This window comes from Anomaloglossus baeobatrachus, chromosome 12, assembly GCF_048569485.1.
Source record: "Anomaloglossus baeobatrachus isolate aAnoBae1 chromosome 12, aAnoBae1.hap1, whole genome shotgun sequence".
Taxonomy (NCBI): Eukaryota; Metazoa; Chordata; class Amphibia; order Anura; family Aromobatidae; genus Anomaloglossus; species Anomaloglossus baeobatrachus.
The window spans coordinates 36,826,999-36,851,212 of NC_134364.1; the positions used below are offsets into that span (position 1 = coordinate 36,826,999).

The 24,214-nt window shown below is 46.2% G+C and overlaps 1 protein-coding gene across 3 annotated transcripts in view; it reads right to left on the bottom strand.

Annotated features, from left to right (window-relative positions):
- The window catches only part of SMOC1 (SPARC related modular calcium binding 1), a 335,418-nt gene that overhangs the window by 49,259 nt on the left and 261,945 nt on the right, over positions 1-24,214 (bottom strand). For all 3 annotated transcript variants that reach the window (XM_075329900.1, XM_075329899.1, XM_075329898.1), the window contains exon 7: positions 21,924-22,004. In XM_075329900.1, coding sequence (XP_075186015.1) covers positions 21,924-22,004 — 81 coding nt within the window. The remainder of the gene's footprint in view (positions 1-21,923; positions 22,005-24,214) is intronic.

A 24,214-nucleotide genomic window follows, 5' to 3' on the forward strand; every position in this document is an offset into this window, starting at 1 on the left:
TCAAGGAAAATATGAGGGTGGATAGGAAATTATTGATCCGCGGCCATTTAAAAATTGAATTCTAATCCTTGAGAGACACCCCATATCTGTCATGCTAGGTATGGGGAAGTAACACACGTACAGTCACAGGGAAGGGAAGTGAAACCCTGTGTCTAGGGAAGGGGGAGATGGTGACCAATCCTTGTGCTGGCTCCCCTAATCACCCTAGATCACTTATACACCGAGCAAGATACCTGACCCTGACTGACCCTAGAATGGGCCCTAGATAGGGAATGGATGGGATGAGTGCTTAGTCAACCCCACTAAGCTCTAAAGCGGGCTTTACACACAGCGACATCACTAGCGATGTCACTGGTGAAAGCACCCGCCCCCGTCGGTTGTGCGTCACGGGCAAATCTCTGCCCGTGGCGCACAACATCGCTTACACCCGTCACACGTACTTACCTGCTTAGCAACGTTGCTGTTGCCGGCGAACCGCCTCTTTTCTAAGGGGGAAGTTTGTTCCGCGTCACTAAGCGGCCGCCCAATAGAAGCGGAGGGGCAGAGATGAGCGGGCTGAACATCCCACCCACCTCCTTCCTTCCTCATTGCGGGCGGCCGCAGGTATGGTGATGTTCCTCGTTCCTGCGGTGTCACACGTAGCGATGTGTGCTGCCGCAGGAACGACAAACAACCAGCGACCTGCAACAGCAACGATAATCAGGATTACAACAACTGGACAACGATCAACGATGTGGTGAGTATTTTTAATCGTTAACGGTCGTTCGTGCGTTTCACACGCAACAACGTCACTAACAAGGCCGGATATGCGTCACGAATTCTGTGACCCCAGCGACCTCTCGTTAGCGATGTCATTGCATGTAAAGCCCGCTTTAGAAAGATAAAGGGAGCACACACAGAGGAAAGCACATGAACAACTCATCTCCAGGAGGAAGACTCAGGCAGAGGTACAGCAATGACCAACAATGATTCTTCAGATGGTTACAAGCAGACTGCTTGCAGCCAAGACCTGTATAGGTTTTTAACTATGACCAGCAAAGACCAAGGGGAATGAGAGTATTTAGGGACACCAAGGGAAGTACTAATGATTAACAGCTGAAAGGTGAGGACATCTGCAGGTTCCTAAAGGGAAAAGATTTAATTCCATGCAGAGAAAAAAGATAATGTCAGGGAGCAGTTTGTGTAGTCAAACGCTGCGGCTTTTTACAGCCGGACACCACAGGACTGTCTGTCAAATGTGGCACACGTGTGAAAATATCATAGTTCTTATGGCTATAAGACTATCAATACACTGCCTTTGCTACCTGTAGTTTTAAATATAGGTCATTTGGTTTATTAATTTATAGGATAAAAGTTACATTTTATTATCGGTCTTTGGTTAGGGGACCTCATGTTGCCTTTCGCAAAATGTGTTTATAGTTAATGAACCCTATGCTGATTGGGAAACGGACTTGGGGTCTTTTGTTAGTTTACGCTCCCATCTAAAACACCGTTTTTGCTACTTTTGGTTCAAACTTTATAGTTGATATTGAAAAATGATATTTGTCTATGCTTTTTACATTGTGGTTTGTATAGATCCAATCTCCATTGAACGTGCCGCAATTGTAAAAATCTCTGTTTATGCTACGATTAGCCATTCCTTATCAAACTGTATACATAAAGTGGAGTACTTGTGTACAGAATCCAATGGGCCATGTGTGAGAATATCAGCTCTGTGCCTTAGGTGATGGCGGACAGCAGCGCTCTATAATAGCCATACACGTCTCCGTTCTGCTCTACAAGCGGCTGCACAGTTCAGCTAGGTTTTGGCTGTATGACAGATAGGCATAGCCCCAGAAAGCCTCTCCGATGTACTGGCTGCCAGTCCAAGTCTTGGCGTCATTATTGTAACTGGAGAAAGCTTCTGCTGCTCAGACAGAATTAATTAGTTCTGAGACCAAGGGAACGTATTTCGAGTGACATGTCCCCTTATCCATAAAGGGAGAAGGCAGGTGAGTTATGAGAGGACAAAGTTGCTTGGATAGGGTCCAGATAGATTTCAAGCCAACTTACACACATTACTCAAGTGGTATGGCAGCACGGCATACCTGTATTCTATACAATCAGTATATTTACTTATAACAGCGACCGTCTATTCATACTATAACACAACCCTGCATTATGCTACAAACACTACCGTACTGCTTAAAAAAAAGGCAAAACACTGTTAATAAAACGCCATTATTCACCACCATTAAATATTTATCTTTGCCCCATCAGATGGAATGTCCTATGAGATCGACTCGGTGTGGAGCCGTAGAAACATTTTCGGAGATTTATGCTAAGTAAGTAAATATTGACGTAATATTATTTCTATAGGTAGCAGAGGAGAACACAGTAAGTATCTTTACTATATGCTGCGGCTTAAAACTGCCTCAGGGCAGAAATGACCTTTTTGCACATGTCAAAGCAAAGTTTTGGATTTTTTTTAAAGAAGAAAGTGAGGGAGTTTTTGGAGGAGATGAATAGACTGGAACGTATGGAGTCCCTGATGGCAGACGATAGTGACAAATGGGATAAACATGCTGGCACCTGGTCTTCCTGGTTCCTCTTCCGAGATACTCCGGGCTATACGTCTTGGCTTAGATAGGGGGCTTTACATGGGTCTTTCCTCCTGCAGGTTCCTGTAGCTGATATTTGCAACATACAAGGGGATGCGTATATCTGTGTGGCGGAGCTCTCTGCACACCCGATCCACCCTTAACTATCCCTGTCTTCCCCCCCCCTCCTCTCATACCCTCTTCTCTTTCTTGTATCTATCTTTTTCTTCCTTCTTGTCTCTTACCGACCTACACTCAGTCTTTATAGTTAATATAGTTATCCATAATATTGTTATAAGATGCCATACCATAATAAGGTTTAACTTAAGTTGATATGTTTTATCTGCTTTGTTTTCTTATTTGACTATTCGTATCCTTGTGAAAATATTCTTATAGTACAGTATTATCTGATTGATTCAAATGTTTGGATTCATTTCAACTTCTATACTACTACATCCTATATGCGTTATAAGCAGTACTCTGTTCATTTTACCTTTAAACTCAATAAAATCATTTTACTGAAAAAAAAAAAAGAAGAAAGTGGAACTTCAATGTGTAATGCATGACCCCTTTAGCATGGTCAATCCACATGGCTAAATGACCACAGATTGTTGCAAACGTTGCCGACTGTCATGGCGGCGTTCAGGTTCTGTTCTGACATTCCTCCCAATAACTTCTCTGGTGTCTCTGGAAGACTCAAGTGTCAACCTACAGAGTGATACAAAAACCAGGATCATTGTGGTATACTCCGCGCCGCTGAACAAAGAATCACTCCAAATAATAAAAGCAATGGTGATGGTTTTATTCTACGCGTTTCGAAGAGATATCCCCTCTTCTTCCTCAGGAAAATCCATCCAATAAACATAACAGAGATAGTGATACATTGATATAGGGGAAAAAAGGAACCCGCCCAACAGGCACATGATAAGGTCAAAGTTCAAGGGATCACATGTGTTACCTATGTGTGCACATTGCAAAAACGACAACAATTTGATAAAAATTTTAAAGAAAAAAAAATACCAAAACCATTGACCAAATCGCTTTTTCTTAAGAATATATAGAAATGAGATGAAAAATACTAAAAAACTAAGGAAGTGTAATAGTACACACTCCCATTTGTAATGCAAAAAAAAAAACAACAAAAAAAGCGATTTGGTCAATGGTTTTGGTATTTTTCCCCTATATCAATGTATCACTATCTCTGTTATGTTTATCGATGGATTTTCCTGAGGAAGAAGAGGGGATATCTCTTCGAAACGCGTAGAATAAACCACCACCATTGCTTTTATTATTTGAAGTGTTTCTTTGTACAGCAGAGCAGAGTATACCACAATGATCCTGGTTTTTCTATTGCTTCTGCCTTTGGCACGTGGAATCGGCTGCAGCTGTTGAATGTCTCTATACTGGTTGTGAGTCTCACAACCTTTCCAGGTGAGCGGTTTTCCTATTAAAAAGTCACCATATTTTATAATGGTAAGACCCTATTGCGCTCCTTATATCCACAGCTTTTTCCTGTCAACCTACAGAGTGGTAATTCATATTCATAGGCTAGCAATAGCTAATCTCTACTAGTCTGATTGTTAGTCTCCTTTGATCACATGTTGCGGGGAAGCCAATTACATCTGTTCACCTCATATATGCTGCCTAGATCTTTTTACCTATGCCAGCTATAGTTTATCTTAGTTGGTCTGGTGAGGTGTGGCGTTCTAGACCAGAGTTCCCCAACTCCAGTCCTCAAGACCCACCAACTGCATATTTTTAGGATTTTCTTAGCATTGCCCAAGTGGAATCATCACCTGTGCAGGTGGTTAAATTATCACCTATGCAATACTAAGGAAATCCTGAAAACATGCACTATTTGTAGGCCTTGAGGACTGGAGTTGGGGAACTCTGTTCTAGACTACCTGTTGGTTGTTACACTTGTTGCCAAGTGTGGTTTTGGCATTAACCCTTGTTGCCTTTTTGTTGTTAGTTTCCTGCTTTTTGCTTTTCTCCTGAGTCTTTCATTGTCTATTCCTGGTGTGTGTGCGTGCAGTCTGTCAGTGTTTTGGTTTTCCCTTGTCTGTCTTTATCTGTTTTCCAGCACACTCCTGCAAAGTCCTTTCCTGGTGGGAGGCGGTATCAGAGTAGTACTGGTCAGGAGCATAGCCAGGAATGAGACTCGAGCATCTCCACCATCAGGTGTAACCTTGAGGTTAGGAATAACCTAGGGGCCCCTAGCATGAGGGACAGAATAGGAGACCCTGTCCCCTGCTATCCTAACAGTTACCCCGTGACACTATGAGCACAGAACGATTATTAATACGATCATTTTGTGCCCATAGAATAGCATGTTATCGGAAGCACATATCCAGTTTACATAGGGTGATATGCTGCCAATAATGTCAATTTTTAAACCAGTTAAAATTGCCTCCCCGATGAACAAGCATTTTGCTTTTTTCATGGCTTGATTGCTGGCCTGTTTAGATGGGCTGAGAGTCGGGAAAGGGCGTGCCTATATAGGCTTGTTACCCAATTATTGACTTATCTGAAAGGGTCATGTGCTTGCCACAACAAACGTTTGCTCTGCCCTATTCATGCCAATATGAATATGAGCCACACAGTCGCTAGATGAAAGCTGTCGAGCCAAACAGTGCTCGGATGAATTGTAGACACATTACATAGTGATTTAAAGGAGTTTCTAATGTACCGGTGCTAATGGCTGGTCTTTAGGATAGGTCATCAATATCCGATCATGAGTGTCTAGCCACCTGGAACTCCCACCAATCTGCTGCTAGCAGGATTCCCCCCCCCCCGCCCAAAAAAAACAAAAACAAAACCCCAAACTCACCAGACTTCAAACAATTACAGTTGGCAAGTGCCAATGGTGGATGGGCTCTCACACACAGATCTGTGTTGCTGTCAGGTCTCTCCTCATTCCAGCTGCATTGCACTGCAGCTTACACACAGATCCGGTACCAGTGTCACTCCACATGAGTGATACTGCTTCCAATCACCAGGGGGAGCCAAGCGCTGTTGAACGCAATGGGACTTAAGGGTACTTTACACGCTGCGATATCGTTAACGATATATCGTCGGGGTCACGTCGGTAGTGACGCACATCCGGCGCCGTTACCGACATCGCAGCGTGTGACACCAATGAGTGACGATCAACGATCACAAAATCGTTCAAAAACAGTGACTGTTGACACGTCGGTCATTTCCTTAATATCGCTGCTGCCACAGGTACGATGTTGTTCGTCGCTCCTGCGGCATCACACATCGCTATGTGTGACACCGCAGGAGCGATTAACATCTCCTTACCTGCCTCCACCGGCAATGCGGAAGGAAGGAGGTGGGCGGGATGTTACGTCCCGCTCATCTCCGCCCCTCCGCTTCTATTGGACGCCTGCCGTGTGACGTCGCTGTGACGCTGCACGAACCGCCCCCTTAGAAAGGAGGCGGTTCGCCGGCCAGAATGACATCGCAGGGCAGGTAAGTCCGTGTGACGGGGACTAACGAGGTTGTGTCACTACGGGCAGCGATCTGCCTGTGTCGCATAACCGACGGGGGCCGGTACGCTCGCTTGCGATCTTGCTAGCGAGATCGCAGCGTGTAAAGTACCCTTTAACGTCAACGCAGATTTGTGTGTCAGAGCCCATTCACTTGCCAACTCTTAATTGTTTTGGGTGTGTAAGTATAATTCTTTTAAAGGGTGTCTGCTTTCTTTTGGGGATAAACGTAGCAGTACATAGAGAATAATACATTTAAGCCGGTGATTTAAACCTTTGTAAATATGGTATATACCCGCCACTCTAGGACTGATTCTGCACCGTGGGAATAGCAGATCATATAAGAAAATGTGCCTCTGAACCAGAAATAGGAGGAACACAAAATGTTTATGTTCCAGAATGAGATGACAGGATTAGATTTGAATACATGTTGATTTTTAGGGGTTTTTTTTGTTCAGGAATAAATGTGGATTATTATTCATGGGAAAATACAAGACATCGCCTGAAAATAAACCCCGACGCATGTTTCAGAACAAAAAACGTCAGACCCTATCTTATTTTAGAAGAAACATGGTAATTAGATTTCAGTAATATTCCTGGTGGTCTAAATTGGTGGTTAACATTTTTCTTAATAAATTACCCTTGCTCTTATTCCATGACTTAAAATAGTTGAAAATTGCATACATCTACTTAAAAGAAAATACAATTTACAGATCATAATTCCTTTAAATTCTCCAGTTCTCTCCAGATGATAATGTTAACATTACAGCACATGTTGCTAAAAAAAAAACCCCAAAAACCCCAAACCTCTTCTAAGCAAACGAATGTAATACATTAGGTCATTACTTGCCGCATGAAGAGTTTATATGAATGTTCAATCTTTACCTGGCAGCCGGCTGCGAGATAGTCATGCGACAGATTGACGGGCTGAAGGTTGTAAATAAATAGGCTTTTTTTTTCTCTCTTTTTCTCCTCCGTTTACAAGTGACCCTTACAGATGTGACCTATGCCATTGCTAAGGTATCACAGCACACATTCACCGCAATATATTATTACAGCATTGCACAATCTTTTCCATGGCCTTCATAAATAGCCATTGAAAGCGTCATTAAAATGTGGCGTTTCAGTGTTTGGAAGCGGAGGACATTAAACCTCGGAAAACTTCTAAAGCTCAATATTTAAAAGGTTTATGTTATAAGCTTGGGTTGCCTATAAACACAAGTGTATGAGTTATAGCTCCAGACTGTCCTGCACGCCTAAAACAAATGGTATGCACTTCGGGACTCGGAATAAAGAAGAAGAAAAAAAAAGAAAAGTTTTCCTTTTCCTACAGATGTGTCTGTCCATATATATAACCCAGTGTGTGCTTAATCCCGCAAAGAGCTGTGAGATATTATTATGCACAAATACTCTTTGCTGTCACTATATTACTCACGGCAGACTTTCCGCAGATGTGCGTTAGTGTGGCTGTGTTTTATAATGGCACAATTCCTCTTTGACTGCGTGACAGTGTAATTAGTCTTGCCGGCTCTGCTATATCGGGCACCAGAGGTAACGAATCTGGTATATAAAATCAATATTCGCTTCTTAGAATAATATTCTTAGCAAAAATCTTTATGTACCTTTTTAGTAATCAGGGCAAAGATTTCAATTTATACCTATTTGGAAAATATGACCATGCTGGTCGTAGGACGTTGAATAAAATGAGACCTTGATATCTGTGATCGGATATTTTATTCCACAGAAATCAACATTTTATTTTCTTGATATGTAAATGAGCTGTTAAGATCTATGGGCTGGACATAGATCGCTCCGAGAATCCGCCTCCAGAGATTATTTGAAATGAAAGGCGGTGTTGCCAGTGTGAGACATGTAATGACTGACAGTCTGCACTGCTCATTTACATTAAGAGAAGTAGGACATAGATCTCCTTGTGAATCCGCCTCCAGAGATTATTTGAAATGAAAGGAGGTTTAACCAGCGTGAGACATGTAATGACTGACAGAATGCTCTGCGCATTTACATTAAGAGAAGTAGGACATAGATTTCCTTGTGAATCCGCCTCCAGAGATTATTGGAAATGAAAGGCGGTGTTGCCAGTGGGAAACATGTAATGACTGACAGTCTGCTCTACTCATTTACATTAAGAGAAGTAGGACATAGATCTCCTTGTGAATCCGCCTCCAGAGATTATTGGAAATGAAAGGCGGTGTTGCCAGTGTGAGACATGTAATGACTGACAGTCTGCTCTGCTCATTTACATTAAGAGAAGTAGGACGTAGATCTCCTTGTGAATCCGCCTCCATAGACTACTTGAAATGAAAGGCGGTGTTGCCAGTGTGAGACATGTAATGACTGACAGTCTGCTCTGCTCATTTACATTAAGAGAAGTAGGACGTAGATCTCCTTGTGAATCTGCCTCCAGAGATTATTTGAAATGAAAGGAGGTTTAACCAGCGTGAGACATGTAATGACTGACAGAATGCTCTGCGCATTTACATTAGGAGAAGTAGGACATAGACGTTGTGGTAGACCACGCTAGCTATGAAACAGGAGTAGTTCCACGTGTGGTAATGCTTGAAGTAGCTTTTAGTTATGCGTTTCAGGTTCTTACCGAACACTTTCTCAACACTGAACTATGGTACATATGATTTTTCGATCATTTGTCCAGAAGAAACAAAAAATGATGTTGGCAACTCTGCGCCTACCCGGGAGCTGCGGAAGAGGGCTTGGTTTCTGCAATCATCACGGGATCCAGATTAGGTGAGTATAAATTTGTTTTTTTTTTTCTGGGGCACAAAGTTAGCATATTTAATTCTGTGTTAAGGGGCAATATTACTTGGGGCAATAACGAGGCCTAATTACTGTTTAAAGGGGGAACGAACAGGGTATTAGGAGAGCTCTATGGAGGTATACCTTATATTTTTAAGATGGCACAATGGGGCATAATTACTTAAAAAAATACGAAGGAAGTATTGTTACTTTTTAAGGAGGTGTAATTTATTTTTAGAGAGCACAGGGTGCTCACAATACTCCCCATAATTAGGGTGCACCTATGAAGTTGTAAATATGCAATATGTTGGGGATCGACTCCATGTATTTTTCCCCCTTTGTCCTGAACCCCTATATACACCTCTTGCAATTTTTGAATTGCATAGAAAGGTAAACAGAGGGTGTAAGTGAAAAGTCTTATCTTCTGGAAGGGGGGGGGTGTTCTTTATTTAAACCATGATTTATATTAGGTTGTTAAAGGGAACCAACCAGCTGGATTTTCCCATATAAAGTGCCGGCAGTGCTATACTGGCACTAGCATGGTCAATAAAATCATGCCTTCAGTTTTCAGATCGGTTCTTCGGAAAAAAAAAAACCGTTCATAAAGTTCCGGAAATTAGTGCATTCTTTGATTGACGTGCGCAGTTGAGCGGGCCTCTGTGGGTCAGGTTCTCTGTAGATATTGCTCCTCCTGCCTTACCCCCTTTTTTTTAATTTAAATTTTACGCTTCGCTGCTATTGCCAGATCATGATGTCTTGATTAAAATGGCGCCGGAGTCAGTGCATACGTGTAAAGCGATCCCCGGTGCCATTTTATTGAATACACTGTGTAGAAGACTATGAGCGGTATCTGCGCATGTGTGCTGCCCACGTGCCAGCAGCCGACGCTGCTCGGATCCGTACCTTCTGCGGGTGGCTCGAGGGTCTCCGGACCCGGGGGTCCTGCAGTCACTTCAACTAAAAGGGGTTGTGGATTGGGGACGTATATGTACGTTGTAAGTTCGTGACGCCACCCACGGTGTGTGGTGAAGTGGGACACCACCGCTGCTGTTGCGGGACACCCGGGGGAGATGTTGTGCAGCAAGCTGTTAACCCCTCCGTGGGCAGGGATGGTGGCCCCGGGACCCGATGGCTCAGATGCAGGGGGAATGACGGCCGCAGGGGGTGTTGGTGTACTCACTGTTGACAAATAACACACAAGTCTCTGGTAAACCAAGGTGGTGGTGGCCAGTGCTGCAGCCGGATGTACTCGGGTCCCACACCCGGCTGGTGCTCTCTATCCTTCTCCTGCACTATTTTCTTAGAGTATGACTTCCCTGTGTGTAACATGAGTGTCCGCTCCCGGCTGGATGTGGCCTAAGGAGCCGTGCCCGCAGACGCTGGCCCCTGGTATCTATGGGCCTTGGCGGTGACCGCTTATCCCCTATTGGTGGGCTGTTGTCTTCTATGAGGGACTTTGGGTGGGACAGAACCTCTAGTCCTGGCCTCAATCGGTTAATTCACCAGCTCCAGTCGGTTCTGGCTTCTGGTTTCAGGGTCAGAGTACCCCCTTTTGTGCTACAGTTTCCAGGTCGGTTCCCTGTGTCGGTACCGGCGGGCTACAACCCTGGCCCAGCACGTCTCTGTTCCACTGAGCCGTCTTCCCATCTCCTGCTGACAGAGACCACCGTCTGCCTCCCAGCCAACGGTACCAGGGCTCCAACCCTGGCATCTTAAAATTGAATTCTCTCGCCTCCTGCTGGGACTACACCTAGCCCCAGCTCCTCTCAACTTGAACTTCAACAGAATCTCTCTACTTTCCCGCCCTGGGCTGTCTAAACCGCCTGGCCACACCCACTGGTGTGTCTATCTGTCCCTAAGGGGGTGACTAGGGTTTAAATGTTTGGCTGCTGTTCCTAAGTGTGGGAGTGATGTTATGCAGGGGTCTAATTGTGACTACCTGAATTCTCCAGGGCGTCACACATGCGCAGATTATTTATTTATTTTTTTATCATCTGTGCATGCATGGATGCTGCCATAGTCTTCTCCACAGGGTCTTCATTAAAATGGGGCTGGAGATTGCGGTACACACATGCGTTGACTCCGACTCCATTTTAATGAAGACATCATCACACTAGTAACGTGCACGTGCTGCCAACAACGGTAATGGTGGCAGAAGGAATATCTACAGAGGACCCAACCAACAAAGGTCCACCCCACTGCACACATCAGTCAAACAATGCACCAATTTGTGGACCTTTCTGAACATTTATTTCTGCAATCAAAGGTCTAATCAGAAAACTGAAGGCCTCGATTTTATTCACCATGCTAGCGCCAGTATGGCACTACCTGCATTTTTATAAGGGAAAATCCTGCTGGTTGGTTTCCTTTTCAGTTCTTGGTCTGAATGCTAAAGTTGCTGTGACACCCTGGCAAAACCAGGTAGTCACAGATGACTGTACCCCCCTGTGATGACATGGACACCCAATGCCTCTCATGGGTTAAAGTTTTGCAGACAAGCACTAAGGTGGGGTCCATGAGTTGGGCTTGCATACATTTTCTTCCATGGTGGTGGTCCATCCTGGAGGTAGGGGCTGGTGGTAAGGAAATTGGAAATCCAAACACGAATTGCAGAACACCAGCCCTCTCTTCCCTTGAAGCTTCAGGCCCCAATGCAGTAAACAATTCCTTGACTCGGTCTGCTTGGGTTTGGTTTGTTTCCAGACTGTCACTGGATCTAGGATGAGATACAGGGTTTACCTCCTCTGAGACTACAACGGCGGTGTCCTCATCATCCTCTGCATCATTCTGGGCATCCCAACAGACTAATTTCCGGATCAAGTCTGACCGAGTGTCAGTGTTCCCGTATTCAATCTTTCGCCTCTGGCACAGATCCTGTAGCATCCATTTACTGCTGCGGTCGTAACTCCTCTCTGGTCCTTGTCCCATGGCTGAGCTGGTGGGGTTGGACATGGCAGCGTCCGAAACCTGAATGCCTCCCCTATGGCCTGCTGGGTATGCTTATGTGCCTCCCTGGTTGTTAAGCCCTGGACGGTGTCCACGAACACCAGTCCACTGCAGCTCCCCTGGGTAAACCAGGCTGAGTAGTATCCCACTGCTGCCACCAATTGTGGAGACACGGGGCTCAGTGGGTGCTCTCGTCCACTAAAACCCGCCGCCTTTAGAAAGACAGCGTGGCTCAGGGCTCATCCCAACTGAACGCCGGCCTCCTTAACCGTGGGCGTAACACTACTCAGACAATGCAGGGTGAGGGAACCACAATAATTAGACTTTATTGGATCCCCAAACAATTAACGGCACATAACACATAACCAGCAAAACACAAATGTAACAGGCAACAGAGTCTCACCCTTCCGCTGGCTCACCAGGGATTTAGAATGTCCATGCCTCAGAGCTTCCAGGGCCGCTTACTCCAATCCAGCAGCACCCTGCTTTTGGCGGGCACCCACCGAGAAAGGAATAATGCCAGATTTAGGAAGCTGTGTGAGGTCTGCAAAGTCTGTAGCCAGGTGACCGGATTGTCCCAACCTGAGTGTCCTCCTTAGGTAGTCCTGGTATGATGATATAATCCTGGCAGCCGGAGTCGAAATCCCTAGACTGTGGATATGGTCTCCAACCGGAACCGGAGTCCCTAGATTGAAGCCAGAAGGTATCCTGATCCTCTAGTCAGCTCCTAAGAGCTTAGACTGGATCCATCAGCATCCATCAACAACCACCTGGTGGCTTAAAGAAATCCCTTTTATAGCCACAGCCTTCCACTTGGATACACTGCGTCCTCATCGATTTGGTTGGACAAGATAGCCTCTCCCATTGGATGAATCTCAAGCTGCATGGACAATGTTCATCCAAATGATGTCTACAGAAAGACTGAGGGTATACATGTAGTCTGGAATGCAGAGACTAGACAATGACTACTAAGGTAATTACATTAGCAATACACAACTACAATACAATGATTACTGGAAGAGTCTGGAGAAACAATAGCTAAGCAAACATGACTTAGCACACATAAGAACAATACGTCTGGCTGAATGTTAAGAAACTTTAACCCATGAGAGGCATTGGGTGTCCATGTCGTCATACCCCCCACCAAGGGTACAGGAATCGCTTCCTCCTTGGAATTACACACACACACACACACACACACCCACACATGGTGCATATGAGCAGCCGCCCCTCCCCCCCAGTGTAGGAGCTGAAAAGAGCAGCAGGGGATGAGTTGAGTCAATCAGAGGAGAGAAGCAGAGCAGTCAAGAGTGTGTCTCCTGGGCTGCAGAGAAAGGAGCAGAGCGGTCAGGGGTTGGAGTCCCTGGACTGCGAGAACAAGTCAGGCACTAGGAGGGGACCCAAAGTGGACCGGGGCAGGGTAGTGGCCCGCCGGCATCATGAACGGGAACCCGGAATAGTGCAGGGAAGTGGACTTCCCCCGTTCCAACCAGAGGAGCTAAGCAGACTACAAGGTGCAGTGCAACAAAAGAGGGCTCCTGCTCATTGCACCGTGTGTGGGACCAGCACACCCCTCCAAAAGGCTCCAGTCCCCGGCAAGTTGGTTTACAAAGGACTCTGTGTTTTATGATCACACACATCAGCCTAGCTTCATCCAACACCAGGAAAACCGAACTATGAGTTTCCTGCTCCCTGCAATCCCTGCCACCACCACAACTCCCAATTGGGCCCCGGGACTACACCTCCCCTACCCGTGGAGTGGATTCCACCTTGCTGCCCTGCTCCATCAGTCCTGGACAAGGTCCCCAGAGGCAGCGGCGGTGCCACCATCTCATTACCGCAACCCACGGGTGACGTCACAGACAATCTCCCTTACCTAATCCCCTTTTTGTTGTGGAGCCCGGGATCACAGACCAGGTCACGCCACTGTGATACCTACAGAAGTGACCCCTTGGCCCGTATCTGAGGACCCCCTATCCCTGGGTGACACATTGCCATTGAGACCTTTTGGACAGACCAACATCATGAACACTAAAACCCTGGAATACATATTAGTAAAAAAAAAAATATCAACTCCGGAGCGGAGAGATATGTTGCAAGATCAATGTGTATACTGAAAACGGCTTGGCACCATCTCTCAGAGCTGAAGGTGGCTCACAGGGTGGGAACTTTTGGGAACCGCTGGTATAGAGGATGTGTACTTCATAACAGCAGCCTATGCAGTAAGTGCCCTAAATTCAGCAGCAAATCTGCCATAGGAAAGATACCAAAGTCCATTACGTAATAAACATATCTGTTATTATGGTCCCCTAAATTTATTTGTAATATGCTAAATAGTTTAGAAAAAAAACCACGGAGTATAAGGATCCTATGTTCAGTTTCTCCTTCATTTCCTTGAATTAATCCCCCTAGTGTCTCTGGTGGGTTCAGGGACACTACTTAAGTCATTTATTTTCTTTTTCTCTCTCCCTGTCACTCCAGAAGAGGGGAGAGCGGGAGAAACACCAAATTCTTTCACAGTCATCTATCAAACCCTGCCAAGAGACCCTCATTTATTTTTACAACCACATACAGTTTTAGCGCCAATGGCTACATGTAGTTTAATTTTTTGCAGGGGGAGAATACCGCTCCCTCCCTCTTGTATACTTTTGCACCTTTTCACGAAGTAGATTAGCTGCTTTCTAAGGGAATATTATTTATGGCGTAGTGGCTGTCAGTCTTTGTAAGCTGAAGCTAAACTTATTGCACGTTCTCCATTCTTGTAGCTGTGACCTTGTAAAATAATGCAGCTTAGAAAAATGGCCCTCATTGTGACTGACTGAACATAACCAGCCATCATAGAGCAAGCTCGGTAAACTGCTCCTTTAGTTAAAGGAGTTGTCCACCCCTGGGAAATCTTTTGATAATCATTTCAGTTTGCAGAATCCTGACTGTGTGTAATGTACACACCATTAGGATTTGGTTGCACTTTGTCACACTGTTGTGTGTAGGGACAGTCCATGAACTTTAAACGGGTTTCTTTCTTTCAGCACCTGTGGGGTTAATGCACTTTCTTTTACAGTAGCAGACTGCTCAGCTGGCAGTAATTAATCAATTGTGGGCCTGGATTTAAGCCCTCTGCATCCTGGGTAATGTGCTGTTCATTTAGGATCTGGCCTGGGAGCAGAGAGGACATGGAGCTAGCTGCTGTGCTGTCTGCTGCGGTTGATAGTTGTTTGTTTTTGTTCTTCCTTCCGTCCCTTATTATTTCTTATTCTTATTTCCTGTATTGCTCCTGGTGTAGGGTTTTGGTGTGTATGTGGTTTGTGTTTCCCCTGTTTGTCATATCTTGTTGGTGGGTGTTTTGGGGATCTCCGTCCCAGTCAGTCCCCTGAGTGGTGAGGACATAGTCGCCAGGGCCTGGACAGGAGACAGGACTACGCTGGAGGCTCGACCCTCACTACCTTCTAGTCTATGGTTGGGATAAGGGACAGCACAGGGTCCCCAGACTTAGGGTCAGCCTAGTAGCCCCTGTACCATCCTTCCTGCCCCATTGCACACTTGCCTGTACCAACGAAGACAAATATTGAGAGAATTTTCTTAGTCTAGTCAGCACGAGACCACAATTAAGCAAATCGCATACTTGCGATCATGCGATGAGAGCTGGACCTAGCAATTGGACCTAAAATCTAACAGTGTGTACTTTAAACACCATAAGGATTTAACAAGCTGACAGCAATTTCCCCAGGGGTGGAAAACCTCTTAAGTTTGCAGAGCAATTTCTCATGAGCATATTGGCATGACCTACAGGGGAAGTTGTGGCAATAGGACTCGTAGTCCTGGTGAGTATAACTTAACAGTATGCCAGCACCACATACAGTCCACCTTAGGCCTCTTTCACACGTCCAAGTGTCCGGTACGTGTTTGGTCCGTTTCCTCACGTACCGGAGACACGGGCACACGTAGACCCATGTAAATCAATGGGTCTGCGCTCACTTGCGTATTCTGCCATGGACCGTGTGTACGTGTGGAGCATACGTGTGTCCGTGTGCTCCACACGTAGACATGTCTGTTTTTCTCCGGCATCACGGGTGTCACACGGAACGCAAACAGACCACACGGGTGTTCCGTGTGACACACACCGGAGAAAACACACGTGTCTGAGAAAAAAATAACAAAACTTTACTCACCTTCTACAGCCCTGCTGTCTCTGCCGTTGCTGTCACTTGCTTCCGACCGCCGCTCATTATGCTCATTGCATATTCACTTCACTGCGGCTGGAAGCAGCAGCAGCGGGGAGTTGGCAGGACCGAAGACCGAAGAACAGCACCATGGACAGCAACGCCAGGGACAGGTGAGCAGAAAGTTCCCGTTCTCCGTGTGTTATTACAGATAACACACGGAGAACACACATGTGCCATAAACACGGCTCACAGAGGGCAAAAACCTTTGACATGTCCGTGAAAAACGTGCGTGGTTTTTCACGGACGTGTGAAAGAGGCCTTAAAGAGAACCTGGCATCAGGATTTTTTTGCCTCAAACTGATGGCATATATCTAAAGGTGCTTTAATGCTATATATACTCAGCTTTCTGGTACAAATCAGTTTTGTGATTTTAGAGAAATCCATAGTTGAAATGTTATGCTAATGAGTTGTGCAGTGGACGGACATTGCACTTACAGCTCTCCTGTTCTTTGCTGCCTGCCTCTTGATTTAATACATTCATTATTATTAGCTTAACAATAAAAATCCTCTTAATTACCAAGGATCTTGAATTGGAGAGTGCGGTTTTCCTAAATTAACTCCAATCTGTGAAATGTGGGATGTCTTGAGGGATGATTGAGCAATGCCTCTTGTGCACTGACATGCTAATTATTGCAGCTTGTCGCAAACCGTGTGTGACCGAATCCTTGAGTTGAGAGTCCTTGGTTTATCACTCCAGCAGATCACTCTGCGCGTAGGCCAAGATGTCTGCATATTCAATGTTCCCAGTTCTGGCAGTTGGGAGAACAACAATGAACTGGAATGACTTCTAGAAGTGCATGAAGGTGGATCAGAGAATGGGGCGTAGTAATACATTCTGTATTGCAAGTGAATCTGGACATCACATATCAAGCCTAAGGCACACACGGTATCTACACAGACCATCAGAAGGCATTTACACGACATTGGGCTACAAGCCGAGCTACAGGTGCTGTTTTGACTTCACGCCACGGCTCTCAATGGCTATCATAGGGAACAGCAAGACCTCAATAGAGGCTAGAATTAAGGTCTGTTCTCTTTAGTGAAGAATTCAGCTTTTTTTGGAGACAATGAAAGCTAATATTGGTCTGGAAACTGTGGGGAATACCATGAAGAGGCCTTCAAGAGGGAACATGATACTGGTCCTACTACTGGGATTATGGTGTGGGGTGGCATAATGTACAGTAGCTGGACCTCTCTAGTCTTTATTAGTACACTAGTGTCGCGGGCGGGGAGGGGACGCTGTGCTCACCCACTGCTCGGGTCCGGCTGCTTGCTCGGTGGCTCGAGCGGCGCTCCTCGCCCGTGAGTGAAAGGGGGTGGTTTGGTTTAGGGATATTGTCCGTGACGACACCCACGGTTGTGGTGAGGTTGTGGCACCACCTCTGCTCTGGACGGGGATCCCGGGAGCGGTGACAGGGAGCAGCTTGGATGTTGTTTTCTCCCCTCCGTTGGTTGTCCCGGGGCCCGGTGAGGGAAGGATGGCAGGCGGGTTACAGGGCCTGGTGAGGGACAGGGTCGCGGGGGCAGCGCGGTGCCGCACGGCACGGTGGTACTCACTCAGCCAGTAATTTACACTGAGTCTCTGGTCAAACAAACGGCTGGATGGACAGGTCCCACAGGCGGCTGCGGTGTTTTTCCCCTGACCCCAGGTTGGTAGTGTAAGTCCTTTCCTGCACCTTCGTGTACGCTCTTCCTGCGCTCCGGTTTCCAGCTGGCTCCCCGGTTCAGCACCGGTGGGCCACCGCCCAGCCCCGGCTACCTACGGTTCCACCAAGACTGTCTTCCCGGCTCCCGCAGACGGCCACTACCGTCTACCTGACTGGCTACACGAGGGCCCTAGGCTCCAACCTAGGCGTCTGCAGACCTCCTCTCTCTTCCTCTGCCTGGACTTCACTGCCTTGTTTCCTGCCTCAGACCAGCTAGACTCCTGGGTGGGCGTCTCCAGCTGCCTGACTCCGCCCACCTGGTGTGTCTGTCTGAACCCGAGGGAGGAAATCAGGTCTCACTGGGGATGTCTGCTGTGAACTGGTGGGGGTGGGGGTGGGGGTGTGTTGTTACCTGTGGCCCCTGGCTTGTCCAGGGCGCCACACTAGCACTAATAGCTCAACATTACATTGATTTGGTGCAGAAACCAGTGGTACAGGCATTTCTCCAAAATGTCCCAAGAGCCGTTTTTCAACATGCATTGCCATGCCTAATGTTGCTTCTGCTGTTATTGTGAGCAGCCGAAATGGCTTAATTGTGCTACCATGGCCTGCAGCATTTCCAGACTTGTCTCCCATCTAACACATCTGGGACATCATTGGATGGCAATTGTACAAAGGAGCTTCAGCAGCGGATCTTGTTGATGTTTCCCAAGTGCATTTAGTGCAGTCAAACATTTCTCAACCATTAATAACCTCATTGATAGCAGACAAGATGTGTGTGCGAGGATTTCTGTACGTGATGCTCAGATTCCTTTACTAAATAAATCGGGATGTTTTGAAAATTTTGTTCCCATATTTTTCATCATTTGCATATCATGAATATGTCTATCCATGCTGTGACTTCCATAACACCACGGCTTTTCATTCTTAGTCCGCCTCCTTTTCAATGTTGAGGAGTGTAGAAAAGATAATTATACAACATTTGATAACAAATAGGGATCAATCGATCTAAAATCAATCAATAGAAGCTACTTTTAAAATTGTCCTCATTAAGTGCAGTATGTTGCCGATTTATTTCAATGTATTATCTATTCTTGCAGACAACGTCTTAGCAAGGTTGGCAGAAAAGGTTACCAATGTAGCTGTAGTTGCAGGGAGTTTTTGAAGCCTGTTTTTATCAGCTGCCCAAATCTGAAAGGGGGAAATCTTGATAAGACAACTCCTTTTAGGGTGCGTGCCCACGATCAGTGTTTGCTACGTTTTGGACGCAGCATACTTCAGCTGCATCCAAAACGCTGCATTGTACAGTACAACCATAGTGGACAGGATTTCTAGAAATTACAATGCCCACTGTGCTTTGTTTTTTCCGCAGCAAACACTGACCTGCGGTGCGGCTTTCCAGACCGCAGCATGTCAATTGTTTGCTGTAGATTTGTGTCGCGGGCTGCTCGGGTCCGGCCGCTGCTGCTGCGGCTGCTGCTGCTCGGTGGTGGCTCGAGCGGTGGGCCCCGGATCCCGGGGACTCGAGCGGCGCTCCTCGCCCGTGAGTGAAAATGGTGGGGATTGGATTGTGGGGATTTGGTTATTGTCCGTGATGCCACCCACGGTTGTGGTGATATTGGTGACACCACCGCTGCTCTGGACGGGGATCCCGGGAGCGATGACAGGGAGCAGCCTGGATGTTAGTTCTCCCCTCCGTGGGTAGGGGGTTGGTTGTCCCGGGGCCCGGTGATGGGGTAGGGATGGATGGCAGGCGGGTTACGGGGCCTGGCGAGGTGCAGGGTCGCGGGGGCAGCGCTGTGCCGCACGGCACGGTGGTACTCACTCAGCCAATGATGAGGACACCGTTCTCGGTAAAACACACGGCTGGATGGACGGGTCCCACAGACGGCTGCAGTGTTGTTTCTCCCGGCAGGTTGATGGTGACTGCCTTTCCCTGCACCTGTGTAACGTGTACGGTTCCAATGGGTTCCCACCGGTAACCCGCTCCCCAGCTTGGATGGGTGCTGAAGGAGCCCCTTTTGCCCGCAGGCTCTGGCCCTGGGAACTTTAGCCTTGGCGGTTACTGTGTTTCCCTCTCTCGGTTGGACGGTTGCCTTCTGTCGGGACTTGGCTGCTGGGAAACCCAGGAGGTTCCCTTCGCTAACGAATTTGGCAAATTCATGGCGACTCCTAGCCTTGCCGGGGTCCGTAAGCCCCTGCCAGATGGTGCTGGCTTCTCTTTGCGTACCGGTCCGGTACCGCCGGGCCACTGCCCGTCCACGGTCCTTACGGTTAGTTCCAATAGGCCACTCCTGCAGACGGTCACCACCGTCTGCCAACCTTGCTGATCCGTCCGGGCCACACACCCGGACCAGCTTCTGTCTGCTTAACTGCCACTTTCCACTCTCAAACTGATCTGTCTACTTTTCCCGCCTCCAGGACTGTGAACTCCTGTGTGGGCGGACCAACCGCCTGGCCCACCCCCTGGTGTGGACATCAGCCCCTGGAGGAAGGCAACAAGGGTTTTCATCTGACTTTGGTGTGCCTGACCGGGAGTGTGGGGTGTGTTGGTGTTGTTCTTTGTGGCCCCTGGCTTGTCCAGGGAGCTACATTTGCATGTGTTCTCCGTAGGGAGAACACAAGTGAAAGACCGCAGCGCACTGAACCCTGATCATGGGTACAAGCAGCTGCGGTCTCCTGCGGAGACCCACTGTGGGTCCTTAGGGTTTGGTCAGATAATAATGCAGCGCCTGCCATTTGCAGCAGACCTATAGCCCCATGATTATGACCCAACATTGTGGTTCAATAGGCCATTGTGGAAGGTGGATATGGTCAGCCCCAGGATCTGGTTGTACCCTCTGATTGTATTCAAACATAGCAGTTGAGGGGCAGGTAGATCATCAACTGGAAAAAAAAAAAAATGCCACAGAATCCTGAACATTAAGGCTATGTGCCCACGCTGCGGAAAATGCGCGCATTTTGCCGCGGATTTCTCGCGGAAAAGCCGCGGATTTTCCGAAAATCTGCAGCAGCGGCACTTCCCAACCATTTCTATGGCATTTTGGAAATGCTGTGTCCATGCTGCGGATTTTTCCGCGGCGGATTTGCCGCGGATTTTGATCCGGAAAAATCTGCAGCATGTCAATTATTGTTGCGGATTTTGGTGCGGATTTTGGCTATAGAATTGGGGAAAAAAAAAATCCGCGGCAAAAAAGGTGCGGATTTGCCGCGAAAGTCGCGGATTTTCATGCAGAAAAATCCGCAGGTACATTCTACCGTGGACACATAGCCTTAGGCTATGTGTCCACGGTATGTGTCCACGAGAGAATGTAGCTGCAGATTTTTCTGCATCAAAATCCGCAGCTTTCCCGCAAAATCCGCACCTTTTCAAAGGTGCGGATTTGCCGCGGATTTTGGTGCGGATTTTTTTTTTTTCCCAATTTTAAAGCCAAAATCCGGATGAAAATCCGCAACAATAATTGACATGTTGCAGATTCTTCCGGATCAAAATCCACACGAAATCCGCTGCAGAAAAATCCGCAGCGTGGGCACAGCATTTCCAAAATGCCATAGAAATGGCTGGGAAGTGCCTGAGCTGCAGATTTTCGGGAAATCCGCGGCTTTTCCGCGAGAAATCCGCTGCAAAATCCGCGCATTTTCCGCAGCGTGGACACATAGCCTAAAAGGCTGGAGATGGTGATCAGCAGTTGGAGCTTCCAGCAGCTGATCACAGACCAGCAGAAATTAACTCCTGCTTTACTGGAGACCAGCCGACGCCCATGACAGGCCGTGCAACTAAAAAATCCCAGGCAGGCTGTGGGACTCTGAAGTGTGAACAGAGTCAGACACCGCCATGACAGCCAGCGAATGCAATGCAGAACACCGCACGACATGGCACTATAATAATTTTAATTAGTGAATAGTGACATCAAAAGGTTTATATTTGTTATACTCTTTTCACATCTTCTGTTTCATCACAAGCAATGCTGGATCTGTTACATCACAAACTTCAATAGCACCCGACAGAGCCCATAGCCTAAAATGTCGTCGCTCTTGGAAAAATAATGCTGCATAGTAAATAAATAAATAAATAAATAAATAATAATAATATTATAGTAAGTTATCTTTTTTTCAGCCTTTTTGGTAAAATCTGTGATGGAGGTTTCGAAAGGAGCTTCCAACATAGATGTAAACCCAGCCTTACACACAATAATATACAGTAAAAAATGTATAATAAATATATTAAGAACTAATAGATCATTAAAGGGTGATAAGACTTCATACCTGATTGACGCATGCTAGAGCCATTTAGTTTTGCATCTTTGATAACGAGGTGCTTGATCCATAGCGTTGGTGCAGTAATGTCTACAAAATTAATTGGAGCAAACAATTACTAAATATGTTATTTGCTTGTGTTATAACTAAATACATACAGCAACAGTCTCGGAGCTTGTGGAGGCTCTTCAAGACTGGTCATCAAGCTTTGTGTAGGACATTGCATGTCAGCTGTTGCACAACTCTGGATGCGGTGTGATATCTAAAGACCAAAGTACTAAATAGAAGTGGATTCAGAATGCAGCTTTCCAAAATTTAAGATGGGTAATGGCAGAAGTGGACGTCAAACCAGATCTACCTTGGCAGTTCTGGCAGGTGAGAAGCTCAACCTATGCAGTTACCAAGTTGAACCCGATCAGCAGGAGAATATCTAGACTTTGATGGCGATGTTCATTCATGGTCATACATGGTCTCAAATCTAAATAATGAAATGGGCCAGCATGTACAGCACAGTATGCTGTACAGAAGGGCTCTGAAGGTATAGCCATGGAGTAGATGGCCAAGAAAACTTTCACCAGCAGTGTGGTTTTCCCTATTGAGTGCAGAAATGTGGAGCTCTGTGACAACAACTGACTGGGTCGCAAAGGTCTAGATCAGGGATAATTGAGGAGTTCTATAACGATTTTGGAGTTCCAGATGTTAAAATCAATTTTGGAGGTACAGATGGACAAAATATGTGGACATTGCTCTAGGTAACCCAAATCTATTTTCAGTAGCTGTAGAGTTCTCGGTTAATTACCGTAATAAGTTTATTCATTTTTTTTCTGTGTCCTACTGGCCAATGAAAATAATCTAGAAATATCTTGGAATTGTTCGAAAGACATTAGAGAGAAGACAACACTATGAGTGAGATAAAAGACCAGGTTGGGTTCAGTAATTTGTATTTGGAACAATATACTGAATATAAGTATAAGCTTTGTATATCCCATAATTGAGCTGCCATTTGACTTGGTTTCTGACCATGTATTTTGGCATTAGAGATGAGTGAGCCTGAGGTTCGATCTTCCTACTGAACACAGACTTTTGGGTTCGGCCATTGTGTGCTTTACGTATTCTGACCACTTGCATGAGCATCACTGTGCTTGGGTACGCTCAGTGCTCAGCCCAGTGCGAGCCACTTGCAGTGTTTGATCAGTTCGCAGTGGTGGGGGTGGGGGTGGGGGGAGAACAGCATGATCGGGTGTAGTGTTGTCCCTCCCCTCAAAAAAAAGAGGGAAAAGCCAGCCTAACCACTCCCAAAAGTCATCTGTTCATGACTGGCTGTATGTGGGCGAAGACCCGAACTACCCAATTACTGACTTTCATTCGGGTTCAAGTCAAGTCTAGGTTCCAAACCCAACTTTAGATAAAGTCCGACTAAACCCGCTGAACCGAACATCCACGAGTCCGCTCATCTCTATTTGGCATCTGAAAATGTATATTTTTTTCCCCGTTCTGATAAGATATATGTGCACCAATGAAAAACATGTGATCTAAAGAGGAATTCAAGTACAACATCATGACATATCACTAGGATATACCATAACTGTGATCGAACAGCTCAAATTCTTTGTTAAAATTGAATTAGCGGAAAATAAGTGGCAGGAATGTGCGTCTGACCCTCTAATTTCTGAGCTGGATTTGCAGTTTGGCGTGTGTTGTGGACTGTCGAGTGTGGTTACATTTTTCGCGTGTATTCTGTGTCAATAAATCACTTGTACTTTTTCCCAGTTAACATTAGAAAAAATATTTGCAAAATGCAGAACTTTAGAAAAGGATTCCCGATGAAAATAAGGTAGGACATGTGGCCTGGATATCTATCAATCAGGGGCGTCCCAGCAGTTGGACCCCCAGCAACTATAAAACTAATAACTCTTAGCAAATCTGAAATGAAAACACCTATAAAAGTAAATCTACCACAATCGGGGATCAGGTGATAAGTAATCTTTAAAGGGAACCTGCCACCAGAATTTTCGCAATTAAACTAAAAGACTCCCCTTCTGCAGCTCCTGGGCTGCCTTCTAGAAAGGTTCCTGTTGCTACTGGCCCCCTTTTCAGACTTAAATAAACACTTTATAAAATCTGGCCTTTTGGTATGCAAATGATGGTTTATGGTCACGGGGGCAGGCTGTTTTTTTGTCCGTTATTCCCCCTCCTGCCGCTCTTCGCTGTCCCTCATCGTTCATTTACATACATGATCCCACCGCCCTCATGTAACGCAGTGCTATCGCGGGACTAAGCATTGTGTAAATTGTGAGAGC